The 12,990-nt window shown below is 49.3% G+C and overlaps 6 protein-coding genes across 6 annotated transcripts; 3 read left to right on the top strand and 3 right to left on the bottom strand.

Annotated features, from left to right (window-relative positions):
- Positions 1–1,338: 1,338 nt before the first annotated feature.
- Positions 1,339–2,533, bottom strand: MAT1 (CDK-activating kinase assembly factor mat1; the record flags this gene model as incomplete). The annotated part of the gene is made up of 2 exons (XM_044826441.1): positions 1,339–2,216; positions 2,263–2,533. 2 exons carry the CDS (start codon positions 2,531–2,533, stop codon positions 1,339–1,341), a joined length of 1,149 nt encoding a protein of 382 aa, XP_044679358.1.
- A 455-nt stretch (positions 2,534–2,988) lies between these two features.
- J7337_008833 (uncharacterized protein) lies at positions 2,989–4,341 on the bottom strand (the record flags this gene model as incomplete). The annotated part of the gene is made up of 2 exons (XM_044826440.1): positions 2,989–4,136; positions 4,188–4,341. 2 exons carry the CDS (start codon positions 4,339–4,341, stop codon positions 2,989–2,991), a joined length of 1,302 nt encoding a protein of 433 aa, XP_044679357.1.
- Positions 4,342–4,749: 408 nt separating this feature from the next.
- J7337_008832 (uncharacterized protein) lies at positions 4,750–5,499 on the top strand (the record flags this gene model as incomplete). Its single annotated transcript, XM_044826439.1, has 4 exons — positions 4,750–4,922; positions 4,969–5,093; positions 5,144–5,299; positions 5,348–5,499. 4 exons carry the CDS (start codon positions 4,750–4,752, stop codon positions 5,497–5,499), a joined length of 606 nt encoding a protein of 201 aa, XP_044679356.1.
- Positions 5,500–6,226: 727 nt separating this feature from the next.
- On the bottom strand, positions 6,227–8,241 carry J7337_008831 (uncharacterized protein; the record flags this gene model as incomplete). Its single annotated transcript, XM_044826438.1, has 5 exons — positions 6,227–7,812; positions 7,862–7,994; positions 8,051–8,096; positions 8,152–8,164; positions 8,214–8,241. The coding sequence occupies 5 exons, from the start codon at positions 8,239–8,241 to the stop codon at positions 6,227–6,229; spliced, it is 1,806 nt and encodes a 601-aa protein (XP_044679355.1).
- Positions 8,242–8,757: 516 nt separating this feature from the next.
- On the top strand, positions 8,758–9,519 carry J7337_008830 (uncharacterized protein; the record flags this gene model as incomplete). The annotated part of the gene is made up of 4 exons (XM_044826437.1): positions 8,758–8,933; positions 9,122–9,281; positions 9,335–9,342; positions 9,474–9,519. The coding sequence occupies 4 exons, from the start codon at positions 8,758–8,760 to the stop codon at positions 9,517–9,519; spliced, it is 390 nt and encodes a 129-aa protein (XP_044679354.1).
- An 861-nt stretch (positions 9,520–10,380) lies between these two features.
- Positions 10,381–12,839, top strand: J7337_008829 (uncharacterized protein; the record flags this gene model as incomplete). The annotated part of the gene is made up of 3 exons (XM_044826436.1): positions 10,381–11,147; positions 11,204–11,284; positions 11,336–12,839. The coding sequence occupies 3 exons, from the start codon at positions 10,381–10,383 to the stop codon at positions 12,837–12,839; spliced, it is 2,352 nt and encodes a 783-aa protein (XP_044679353.1).
- Between the last annotated feature and the right edge of the window lie 151 nt (positions 12,840–12,990).

Below are 12,990 nucleotides of genomic sequence, written 5' to 3'. Positions count from 1 at the left end.
AACGCTGCCCCTCTCGACTGGGCTGTAGCCAACAGATAGCATCAGATGATCGGCTGCATTCGAAGGAGCAAGGTCGATTACAAGGGCACCTTGTTTCCAAAAGCAATTCTGCACTGGTTACGCCACCAAATCATAGTAGCGGCAGCGATTGCCCCTTACAGTACATATACTCAGTGAAGCATCTCTCGCAACAGAGCTATCTTCTGATGGTGTTGCTAATCGGTTTAGAATGTCCCTGTGCTTTACTGCCGCCACTGACCTAAAACAAAACCTACTGTACCTACGTTAGAGTGGACAGTCTAGCTGGTGATCGATCTTAGCCCGGTTCTTGGTCCCCGCGATCGCTGATGGTGACACCCCCATGCTATACCCGCTTTGAGCTGTAGGGCTGATGGACGACTTACAAGGAAGGGAGGGAAAATGGCAGATCCAGCTGGTATGGTTCGGGAATTCTGCTCAAGTTGCTAATTGAGTAATGATTCATGCACAAGAGCCCTGGCCTGAACGTAATTCCTTCGAAATCAAGAAAAGTGAACTGTTGAGACGGCAATTGAAGAGTTCACATCGATCTGGGCTTGCTGTCCAAGAGTGACCATTCTGTGTTGGCGTAATTTTGTCAAGGGAGCTCTTGATGGGTCCTTGTTCCTGTAGCGTCCAACGCCAAGATTGCTCCAACCCGATAGAGCTAGCGTAGCCAATGTTTCGTTTGATCCCATTCAAACGACAGATTGCGCTGTACAGAGTAGATATGATACTCATGGCAATAATTCACTCGCAAATTCTGAAAATTGGCATCAAAGCTCAAGACCGAATGATATGCTTGTCAGGACCATAGCAAGAACTGGAATCAAAAGGTATTCGGATGTGCCGCCCTGGTCTGACCTATGATCCAGGGTTGTCTTGCCCAGATCGTCGAAGGACCGGGGTCTACAGACTGTGTGATCTCACACTGTAATTTAAACCCCGTGTCTTTAATCGTAAGCATCGCCAAGAGTCTGTCGGCCAATCATTCCGGCTGTCGATAGCGCTGCGCTTCCCCACCTTCAGATCTCGTTGTGGGCCGTACCAAACATAATTCCGACTTCAGCCAAGAATGACAAGACTAGTAATCGTGTGTATTGACTTTGCTATGCAATTCCTGGTAAAGAATTCCCCCAACTTTAACCTCAGTCTTACGACAACATTCTCGCCGGTCAGGTATCATTTCAAATCATCCCATTTTCATCCCGAAACTGCCTAGTCGCACCGTATGCTGGATTCGTGATGGTGATCCAAGATCAAGAGCTACCGTGATTCACCTTGATCTTTTTTCACGTCATCAAAGTTTCTGTTTATATGTCAGTGATAATCGGAGTTTTTGGACAGGAAGTACTGACACTGCTGATGCATCTTGGATTGCTTCTCATGCAGGTACTGGTCAATAGACCAGGCGCTGGAGATGTCAATGATGCCTGTGTCGATGACATCGTAGAGGTCGAACTCAGAAGCCTGAGGACGGTAGTGCCGATCCATGTGGAAGTTGTAGAGAGTGTTGCTCTCCATAGGCGAGTCTGCCACAGAAATCTGAACATTCTGGAACGAAGCGAGGTCCTGCACTTCCCATGAATGAACGAAACGATTTCCGAACAAGGCGGCGTCGTATTGGGCACCAAAAAGATCCTGAGCAGCAAGGTTGCGGCTCTCGCGAACTGCGTTGATGAAACTGGTTTTTTCGGAGGTTGTTGGAACAGACTCGTAGAGCGGTTGAGTAGTGGCGACACTGTTACCAGCAGTAGCACTGGTAGTGGTCATGATGCCATTCTGGCAAGCCCACATGCGCATCAGGAGAACCTGAGAGAAGTCCGTGTAGTAACCAGCAGACAGGACGCTGGTGAGAAGATCGATCTCGGTGGTGGGTTGGGCATTGACAGGGCATGCCAGGTTCGCCTTCATGACATCAGTGTTTTGCTGAAATGTCACGATGCCTTGAGAAGCAATTTGCTGCCAGCCAAGGACCTCAATGTACAAGGAGGGTTCAACCATGTTCATCAAAGGGCAAGCGATACCAAGGAATGCGGACAAGTTAACGGTACTCTTGCCGAGTTGATCGCGGAGAAAGGAATAGACTTTAGCAATCAGGGCCCATTTGTTTCGGTGAGGGTCGCCGCCCCAGAGCTGAGTCAGGAAACCGGAGGCATTCTTCTGCTGGGTGTCGGGGAATAGCTTCAGATAGTAGGCTAGATCTGGTCAATAGGTGCCATAGGTAAAAGGACTCACACTTACTGCGAAAGGCCATGAAGGCGTTAAGAGGGCGCTTAGCCTTCGAATCCGCAGTACCCAGAGCGCCATGAGGTTTGAGTTGGTCTTCGAAGACAGGAAGAAACTCATGACCGAACAGGTCAAGCATTTCAATCAACATGTGAGGAGATAAGAGAGCCTCAGCCAGACGGTTTGGAGAAGTCTGAGAGACAGCACGCATCGTTGCGATCTTGGACAAGTCGTTCAAGGCTGCAACCTTTTGCTCATCCTTGGCAGCGTTGATCAGCAGTTCCATGTTGACAGCAACGAGTGAGAGAAAGCAGGAGCTTGATTTAAGTAGAGGATGAGAAACACTGGATAAAAAGAGTGCCAGTCTTAAAATGCATGAGTTGTCAGAGGTTGGAGAGAAGAATTTCTGAGCGTGGAGAGAAGTGGTGTTAATAAGTAAGAAATCTGGGGGGTGAGGAGGGGCGTGTATGAATAAATTCATTGGCAGGAACTTAGATAGGTACTTAGCAGCAAGTACCTGAACAATAGAGTAAGGTGGCAGGCAGTGTTTAACAGCCGCCGTTTTCCTTAGCGTATCACGGGCAGTTTTGCAGATGCTTGACAGTGCCAGGGCGAAACTTATGAAACCAAAATATTTGTGACTGGGTTTGACCTCATGAATTTGACTACTTGAAAGTAGGTAGCTAGAAACTTATACTACGTATATCCCCTTTTGCAATCTACAAGAATCCTTGTTATAGCTTAATTGGCCACTTCATCCGGTAGCTCTTGATTGAAGGCCAAAACCAGAAAGCTTTGAATAGGAGTGTCTATGGGATCACCGTGACGCCCAATTGCATAAACCGCAGTCGACATGAAGGGGAGAGTCAGAAATCCACTCGCGTCTGCGCGGGGCTTTTGAACTGCAGGCGTATGGTAGAGGAAGTCGTTCCCAACGCTCATAAAAGACTCAGCTGTGTGCATACCAGGGGCGTTGTTGGCATATCGTCGCCCGGAATGTTGAGCAAACCACTTGAGCTGCAACAGTTTTGACGCCTCGGAGACCTGAGGAAGTCGGTTTTTGGACTGGAGGAGAGCGCGGGCCCAATCGTACTTTGCCTTGAACTGATCGGCGAGAACGATCGCGTTGTACGGCAGAATGAACTTGATCTTCGTGTGAGGCACATGATTTTCGTCGGTCGAGAAGACAGGCAATTCCGTGTTTCTGATAAAATTGTTCCATGGAGACCCGGGGACTCGTCGATACGGGTGCCAGTTAGGGGCCTCGCGGTAGAACTGCTCACTCAGAGATCTGACGAGGAGCTTCTTCCCTTGCTGACAGATCCGTACGTTGCCCCGAGCCGCACCGAATTCAAAGGCTGGGGGCGTCGCAAAGGCCTCGTCGTCATTGTATACGTTGCCGGAAATGGAGACAAAAACCTTCAGGAAGAGCTCTCGCGACTTAGAGACAGGCATCTCGCTAAGGTAGTTGAACGCGAAGCCGTTAAGATGAGGCCCGATAGTATAGGTGGCGTAAAGGATCGCGAGGGTGGCCTTGGAAATGAGGCTGGCAGCCTGAAGCTTAGGGTGCTTAGGATGAGCCCACACCTCGATGCCCCTAAGAATCGTCATGAAGCCTAAGTTGGCGATTGAATGGTGATTGCGCCGGTACCCGGGGGTCCACCCACGTTGCATGCCAGCGATATCTGGCGAGCGAGCAGTCTGATGGGAGTAGAGGACAACGGCAGCTTCGGTATACCATCTCACAAGGACAGCATCAATGATCTTGAGTGGCGAGCCATACAAAGCTAGTCTGATATGAGTAGCTCGGATGCCGTTGAGGAGCTCATTATCGATGGATAGATCAGTCATTATTTGGTTAATGACAAAGAAAACAGAGCGAAGAACATCTATTAAGGATATTAGCTTCCTATTATGACCGAAATAGAAGATGTGATTACCTTGGGGGTAGAATTTCTCCCCTTCTTTGGGTAAATCGACCTTCTTTAAGATGATGCTCAGGATCTTGGCATGTAGGGCGTTGAGAGCCTCCTCGGGCTTATAGATAATCGCCGGATCGTCCCATAAAGGGAGGAAGCTGAACGCGCTGTCCATATCAGTATCAGAGGACACGGTATTGAGAAGTTTGGGTGTTGTTGTAGGAAAGAAGAAAAGTAAATGAAAAAGAAGTGAAGGATGTGAAAGATATCATCACCGCCAGCCGTCTGGCAGTGACAGCTACAAATTTCACAGATTTGTTGGATTATATGACGTAATGAGCAAACGAGTGAACAATAAAGCTCAGAGCACACCTCAGCCGTTTGTTATTGACAATCTGAATAGACTGGCCTATTGTTCAAGTTTCTCTTGACTTGCCTCAGTTTGTCGCTTGCATCCGTTCCCCTATCATTACTGGCCCATCAACTTCCTCCTTGCCATTTCTTTACCACAGAGAAGATTCAAATTTCAGTTGCCTACAAGAAAGTACCACTCATCGTTGACTATTAATCGCTTGTCGTGAGAATGGCCGGAACTTCGAAGGGACGCTTACGTGAAGGTCCTCTGGGCGTTCTCATGCCCCCGGAAGCCGAAGTTCCTATCACCATGGTCTACAGCCAGTCGCAAGCCGATATTCACATTTTCCTCCCAGAGAACGCTTCTCTGACGCTCATCAACCATGTTACAGACAACTTCAGGTAGAACACCAAATCTTTGGGCGACCCTATCAGCTAACTATTATAGTCGTCGCGTCCAACAACCCGTGAGAGTTTTTCATGACAAAGCACGAAGCAAGTACCGCCTTTGTCCAATTCCTGAAGATGTGAGCCCCGATACCTCGACTTATGGGAGGTACTGCTTCACTCGTGGTATGGTACACAGGAATCATGTGAATGGTACTGTTCTGACATATTGATAGACCAATCCACTCCAGTGAAGGTTTCCGAAGAAGATCCAACTGTTGGCGAGGGAGGGTGCCGAATCCCACGTCCTAGGAACTGCTGGCTTCTATATCGTCAGTCCAAGTCACAGGAGATCACAAGAAGTGCTGAAGGAATTACGGCCTCTGAACTTTGTAAGTACATCGTCCTGGAGAGCTGGACAATATTAACTTAAATCGTAGCGAGAGTGATCGGCAGGATGTGGGATGACGAGACGCCTGAGATTCAAGCTTACTGGTATAACATGGCTATGGAAGAAGAGTTCAACCACAAGCAACAATACCCCGGGTACAAATACATCCCCGCGAAAGAGCCCGACCAAGAGCTGCTTTGAAACGCTCAAATTAGCCAAAGCTCTCTTTGGACGTGAAAAGGAGACCTTTAATGGACGCGCTTATATGATCGGCAACAGAAACAAATATATGGCCCTTCACATGGATATTACTTCATTCTCCCACGTTGATGTATCAAATAGTTTCTGAAAGCTCTCATGGAGCTGAATGTTACTAATACAAGGATGGGCTACATGGAGAAAATGGGTCTGCAACCCACTCGCTTTGTTTCTTATTGCACTAGGTTGAGGACATATCTCTTCTCTGAAGACAGGAAGCGTAATGGATAGGTAGCTAGCACATTGACAACGTATCGCGTTGTTCGATGGTGGAAAGAAAATACAAGAGAGACCAAAGACTTAAGTCTATCGTGATTACGATGCTGTCAGTGACATGGCAACTTGGTGCTATTGACCGTAACACAGATAAATTCCCTACTGTACAACTCTCAACGTAGTGTATGTAAAAAATTCCTAGACAGACTCCTGCACTTCCCAGCTCCCTGGACTCCGATCATGAGCCAGTCCAATCACTGCTCCATATGAATGTACTGCAGCGCCACTCCGAGTTTCTCTCCTTCTCCCCCGATGGTCCTAGCGGTCGCGGACAAATGTAAAACATTCGACCTGTAGTGTCATCAAAATTAGCTTCTGAGTTTGACTTTGCATCGGCAAGCGACGTTGCAGCCGCGGCGTTGTGTAACGGCAACGCCACCGCATGCACTTTGGATCAGCTGCCGCCGTATAACGTACCACAGTTGACTCCGGGCTTCTTGGTGGTGAAGCTGATGCAGGGTTCGTCGTGTTCACATCTTGGTGCAACCCTCTTGCCCAGCAGCTTGGACCACGACTCCTTCGCCTCGATCGGGTCAAACACCCTGTCCGAGGGTTCGGGGTCCTTGCCGCGTAGAGGGACTGTTGGTGATGACTTTTCTGCAAGTGTAGCCTGCGGGGTATTCGAAAGTCTCTGCGCGCTTACTGGCGCTTTCCCTGATCCTGCAGGTTTCTTTGTTGTAGATGGCGTCGAACTTGCCGCTTCTAGCTCTGCTTTGCCTTCTTGAGCCGCGGGAGCTTTTGGCTTGAAGAATCCCTGTAATGTTCGTTGGCCCTGCGCCACCTTGCTCTTGGTGTCGTTGGCGCCTGTAAAAGACTTGGCCTTCTTGAATGGTCGACTTGTCGTGTCGGCGGCCGTTCCAGGTCTTTTGGAGCTAGGCTGGGATGCTGAAAGCTTGGTTGAGTTGGTAGTCTCGCCCAGCCTCGGTGTGGAGGAGGCGTTGGTCGAAGACCCTGAAGCTTCCTCTGCATTGTCGAGTGATCCTGAGGCGCTACTATTTCCGTTATTCAGGGGTTCTGCAGGTGTGTCTGTCCTCGTCGACTCTCGTAGAGGGGCGGCTTTCTTTGTGAACATATCGCGGATGCTCTGCCGGCGGTCAAATTCTGGTATCAGCTTCGCAGACAAAGAAAGATGATCCTTTGGGGTCCAGTCTCGAAGACGCTCGTCCCCTTTGAACATACCCGGGGGGTTCATCATCTCGAGCAATGCACACTCTTTGTCGCCCACCGTCACCTTGTCAGACAAAGTCGCAAAGACTGGGCAATGGTCAGATCCCATCAAGCCCTCCTGAATGTTGGAGTAGTTGAACCAGCTCTTGATGCCATCGCTGCACAAGACGTAGTCAATCCGACTGCCGTTGTTTGCAGGTCGTGTGTTCCGCTTGGTATCCCAACATGTGTTCATCCCCACTCGCTCCGGGTGAAAGCAACGACAGAGGTCCCAGAGAACAGGCTTTTCACGGCCTTCATCTCTTTCGCCTAGCACACTTCCCTCAAATATGAGTTGGTTGAAGATGCGCCGCACAGGTGCGTTCATCCAGTCGCTGAGTTCTATCCCTTCCTTGCGTAGTGTCTCTGAAACATTGGTTGAGTCCAGCTCGGAGCGTACGACGTTCAAATCACCGGTAAGGATGACCTGCTTGCCAGCGGCGACCAAGTTCCGTATTCTCACTTCCAGTGCTTGGAAGAAACCAGTGCGAAAGTCATCACGACTCTCATCTCGGGTTGCAGGGCTGTAAACTCCAAAGAGCACAAAACCTGGAAACTCGAGAATGACACAGCGACCTTCAGAGTCAAGAGCCGCCTCGTCGATGATGCCGTCAAGTTGATCGGGCCGGGGATAGCCACCAATCTGCTGGTCTTCAGGGAGGTCACGGTACCTGGTTGTAGACTTTGGAGCTGTCAAGATGCCGGTGACGCCCTCTTCTGCTCGTATGGGCGCACATTTCGAATTGCGCGTGTAGATAGCGACGCCAGAGTATCCTGAAGATTGTCAGGCGTTGCGGCGAATAAATGAGGGTGAGTGCCGTACCTTTCTTGTGCTTCGGTAAGCTGAAGAAGACATCCCAACCGGGAACGAGAACCATGTCATCTTGAAGATCCTTTCGCTGGATTTTGGTCTCTTGCATAACAACAATGTCTGCTTCAAGAATCTCAAACATAGCCTGCGTGGTTGTGAGTTGAGGAGGTTAGGTGCAGGTTGTTAGATGAGAGAGCGTACTTGAAAGGTTCTCTTTTCTCTCCAAGGCTGATAACCGAAAGGATTTCTGTGGCGATGGGTCATTAGGATGAGTTTAGGGTTCTTCGCTGTGAATCACGAACCGGATGCCATTGACTGCAGATGGTGTTAGTGGGAAAGCCAAGATAGGGGCGGCGAAACTCACCGTTCCAGGTGGTTATCCGAAACGCCATGGTTGCAACTTATGAGTTATCGAACCTGGTGTTGAAGAGCCTCATAGAGTACAAGAAGCAACTCTCATCAACGCCTCACGTCTCATCCCGCGGTACTGACGATGTGGAGACCATGAGCTGAAGGGTGAAGTAACTTCGCGATGAGTTTGGGAGACGGATGAATTGGCAGCTATAGAGAGATATATCGGGGGGATACTGTCGTATATAAGCCCGAAACTTAAGATGAGACGGGCGTGAATCGTTTTGATCAAGTAATTGCCGTTTAACAACAAGACACTCAAGAGCTTGAGGCCGCGATCCCTACAATGACGAAGAGCCCCACCGCGTGGTGTTGAGCCTTCGACGTCGCGCCCCCAGCACGAGATCACGTGCGCTCTGTCATCGGCCGGGGGAAATTGGTACCTTACAATTGAGGCAACTTTCATTGGCGGTTCTAACCGAAGAATGACCTGATCGATCACAAACTTGCCTTAGACTCACCAACCGTCAAAGCGAACAACAACAACGTCGTCTACAATGTCCGCTGTACGATTCACCCGCGCTGCCACGCGCGCCACTGCGCAGCTCCGCGCTCCCCTCCAGCGCCGATTTGCCAGCACCGCCGAGAACGAGTTCATCAAGGAGCGTCAGCACATCAAGGAGCACGCTGCCGGTACCACTGGTGAGTTCGACACCCGACAACGCAGGATTGGGTCAATTGGATGCTTTGGATCTGGTTGCTGACGATGGACAGAGCTGTGGAAGAAGATCTCCCTCTAGTACGTCCAAATCCGAACCCTTGAGCGAATTACGAATCTGTCTTGGAACCCGGGCCATCGGAAGTTGGAATTGACGATGTCGTGATGATGCGTTGGGATAGCAATGGCTAACAAAATCGAAGTGGTGTCGCCCCCTGCCTCATCGCCGCCGGTGCCAACGCCTACTGGCTCTGGAACGAGCATTGGGAGCACTGGAGCCATCTGCCTCCTCTGGAGGAGCGCACCGAGTACCCTTACCAGAACATCCGCTCCAAGAACTACCAGTGGGGTAACGGTGACAAGGTGAGTTTGCAGTGGATATTCTGGTTCAATGGCACTTTACTGACATTTTACAGACTCTCTTGTAAGTTGTGACATCATTCTGGGCAAGAGCTTAAAAGAGCTTCAAGAAGCTTGGATGCCAGCTCTCACGCCACTGAGCTCCGAGCTATGATGCTCTACCACGTTTGTGAATATCATACTGACTATGCACAGCTGGAATGACGAGGTCAACTACCACAACAAGGACAAGGCTTCCTAAGTGTGATCTGTTGACAGCTCATGCGTTGGACAATTGCTGGACTACTCCATCATGGACTACTCCCTCTGGAGATACCTTGTACATGTTCCCTAGACTCGAATTGACTGATTGTTGAAATCTGAACTATCGTTCCTACGCATACTAAATCACATGAGACCGGATATGCCATCGAGTTTCTTGTGTTCTCATCTAAAACGCCTGCGAGTCTTGTCGTAAGAGCCACTCATATTAGCTCATGCATCCCAAAGTCTAAACCGAATTCACTCTCTATCCTGTTCCAAGCATGTTCTAAATATTGTCCTGACATCATTCAAGCCCGTTGGTCTCTTCATCTAAGCCAATTGTTTGGATTCAATCTTGGACATATTTAATGAAGTCAAGAACTTGAATTCAGCAAGACACTGTATCGACTAAGTGGCACATCCGGGTTGGGTTAGTATTATCAGAGTCCTTTGTATCCAGTGTATCCCGACTCTTTTGCTTTGGACGTCGTGATACATGCCCACCAATTGAGATTGTGTCATCCCACTTTAAGTCGCCTTGACTCGGATACTCCGAAGATGGCCCGGCCAAACAACAACAACAGTAACGAAACGTTCTACAACCAAACGCGCCAACCGAGAGGCAACTATTGATAATCTCATCGAATGGGAGTTGCTGACTCAGATGGAAAGGCCAGAATACCGTTAAGGTAGCTAGATCATATCTGGGCAGGAGTGATCTCAACTGTTAACAATTCGACAGGCGCGTCTTGGTGCCGACTTGAAGGGCGCTCTCTTGAACCTTTCTCACTCTATGACTGTTCACATCTTCATCATTTACCATCACTCGCTATAAAAGTGTGATTGCTTCCGACTCAGAATGGCTCGCTATCTCAACCCGGCCAAGATTGGCCTTCTCGCTCTCATAGAGCTCTATGTTGAAGGAGCTGTCCCAAGTGATGCTATCCTTCCTGTGCTCTCCTTTGTCACCTCTCATCTCATGGATTATTGCTCACCAAAATCATCCGCCGACCAGTCCGAAAGATGGAGCAAGGCAGAGAAAACCGTCAGCCTCGTCATAAGCATCAAAGAGTTTGAGAAGCTTCTTGGGAGCTACCCCTTTCTCATGGGCATGCCCGGACGGAGGTTATGGGATCAGTTCTTGGGCAAACTATGGGATATCAACTCATTGGATGCACTGCACAACTTTTTCGACAATCTATCCGGTTTGTTGGCCAAAACCAAGGAGGAACGTAAGAGATTGGCTGAGTTGGGCCAGCCAGTGGAAGAGGAAGAAGGCATCAGGCTCTCCGCCAACTCTCCCTTTGGGGCTTTTGTGCGCAGATCGCGTCTTGAGTACCAGCGATTACGCTTCCACGACTGTACAGAGCTATGGAAACAATTTGTCCGATATCGACAACCAACAGCCCCTTATCTCAAGCGCAAGGTTCCAGGCTTCGGACGGCTGAGTTTCGACAATGTTCTCTTGGTGGGCGAGCAGGAAGATTGGGACCTCAAGAACGTTATGGACTTGGCCTCTGTGGCGTATGGTGATATGCTCACGGGAGACCAAAGTGGATCGCTTCCCGTGAGCACAGATGACATCGAGAGTCTCCTGGAGTTCCAAATCGAGCAGATGCAGAGTCAGTCATTTCCAAACTCATATGATCTTGCGTGCTGACACAGTTAGAATTTGGAAACAGGATACCCCTCGAAATCCGTCATCAGTTTCATGATCTACTCAACGACAGCTATCTCATTCCAAGTCTCACACACTATCTCAAGTACGTCATCTCTCATCAACGTCGATGAACCTTTCGACTAACGTGGGGCAGATTCCTCGATGCATGGAGAGCTGGAGACTATCCCACCGCATTTGATTATTTGCACCGTTACTTTGACTACACCATGCAGAACAGAGATCGCCTGTTCTACCAATACGCTTTGATGAACTTGGCTGTTTTGCAAGCCGACTTCGGTTGTTACAAAGAAGCTGTAGCAGCCATGCTTGAAACCGTGTCGACAGCGAGAGAGAACCGAGACATGACTTGCCTCAACTTTGCCTTGAACTGGCTCTTCCACTTCGGCCGTGCCCATCCTGATCTCGTCCAGGATTTGGAATCGAATAGCCTGCTCGGTACTGGCAAAGAAAGCTTGGCCTTTCTCCGTGTTAAGGCCAGAGAGACAGGCATGTTCACGCTTTGGAGCTCAGTTCTCCTCAGCGAAGCAAAGCTCGGACTATTGAACGGTGACAGCGTGGCTACGGCTTTTGAGTCAATCGTGCGAAGCTCTCACATCATCGTAGAGAGGAATATGAACAACATGTTTGGGACACACCTTTCACTCGCTTCAGCTCTCTGGGACAGGCTTGGCCTCTCGACCCTATCGTCAGCAACCTGCGAGGTATTCCTGAAATGCCACGCCCGCAATGCCATTTTTGATGATGAACTGAAGTTGACTTGCCGACTCGCTCTACTACTCACTTCAAGGGGAAAATACGACGATGCAATGGCTAAATTGGAAAGCCTGGAGGATAACTCACTGAGATCCTGGAAGCCCAGCCAGTACTGGCACAAGTGCCGAGGTGTCATCAAGTTGAAAAGAGACTTACATCACAACAATCTCGAAGGAGCTGAACGGCTTCTATCTCAGATCCTCCAATCAAAGATGGATGATCTAGAACCTGACATGGCGTTCTTGGTAGACACCCTCCACATTGACTATCTTACTCGTCGTGGAGATCTTCAAGCAGCGTTTGCAAAAGTCGACAGCATGATGTCGCAGTTAGAAAATGAGAAGAAGGATGTGGTACTCAAGGTCAAACTCTTACTCCTCAAAGCCTCTCTTCTTGATAAGTGTGGCCGGCCACAGAGAGGGTTCACGACAGCAATGCGGGCAGCGAGCATATCGTGGGGAGCTCGTCTGATACCCTGCCTCTGGCAAGCCATCGGCTGCGTGTCGAATATTCTGGTCTCTTTGAAGGAATTTGAAGCAGCCTCTCAGCTCTTGTTGGCTATCTTACCCCGTTCTCTCGAGTGCGAGACTGAGAGTCTGACAGCCCAGCTCTACAGCTACCTCGCTGACGCCAACATGGGACTTGCTGGTAAATGCGAACCCAAGTCAGCCAAACGATCGGAATACATGACGAAAGCTCTCGCGGCAGTGCAAAAGTCTTTTGATCATTACTCAAGTGTCGAGGACATGAACATGCAATGCCAAATGATGGCAAAGAAGGCGATGATCATGAAGCTGACTGGGGATATGGTTCTGGCTGCAGATTACACTGCAGCGTATGTGTCATTGCGAAAAACTGCTGAATCACTCAGTCTTGACGGGTAGGCATTGGTAATGGCAAATTTGAATCATTGGCATTGCTTGAAACGACATATGGGAGTTCATTATACCGTTTATTTATACAGAGACGGGTAGTCTCTCAACCTGTCCTAGAGAGGATTTATATCCAAGAACATGAAACTTTACGAATACCCAC

The sequence above is a fragment of the Fusarium musae genome, chromosome 6 (genome assembly GCF_019915245.1).
Source record: "Fusarium musae strain F31 chromosome 6, whole genome shotgun sequence".
Taxonomy (NCBI): Eukaryota; Fungi; Ascomycota; class Sordariomycetes; order Hypocreales; family Nectriaceae; genus Fusarium; species Fusarium musae.
This window is presented reverse-complemented; position numbering and strand designations above follow the sequence as displayed.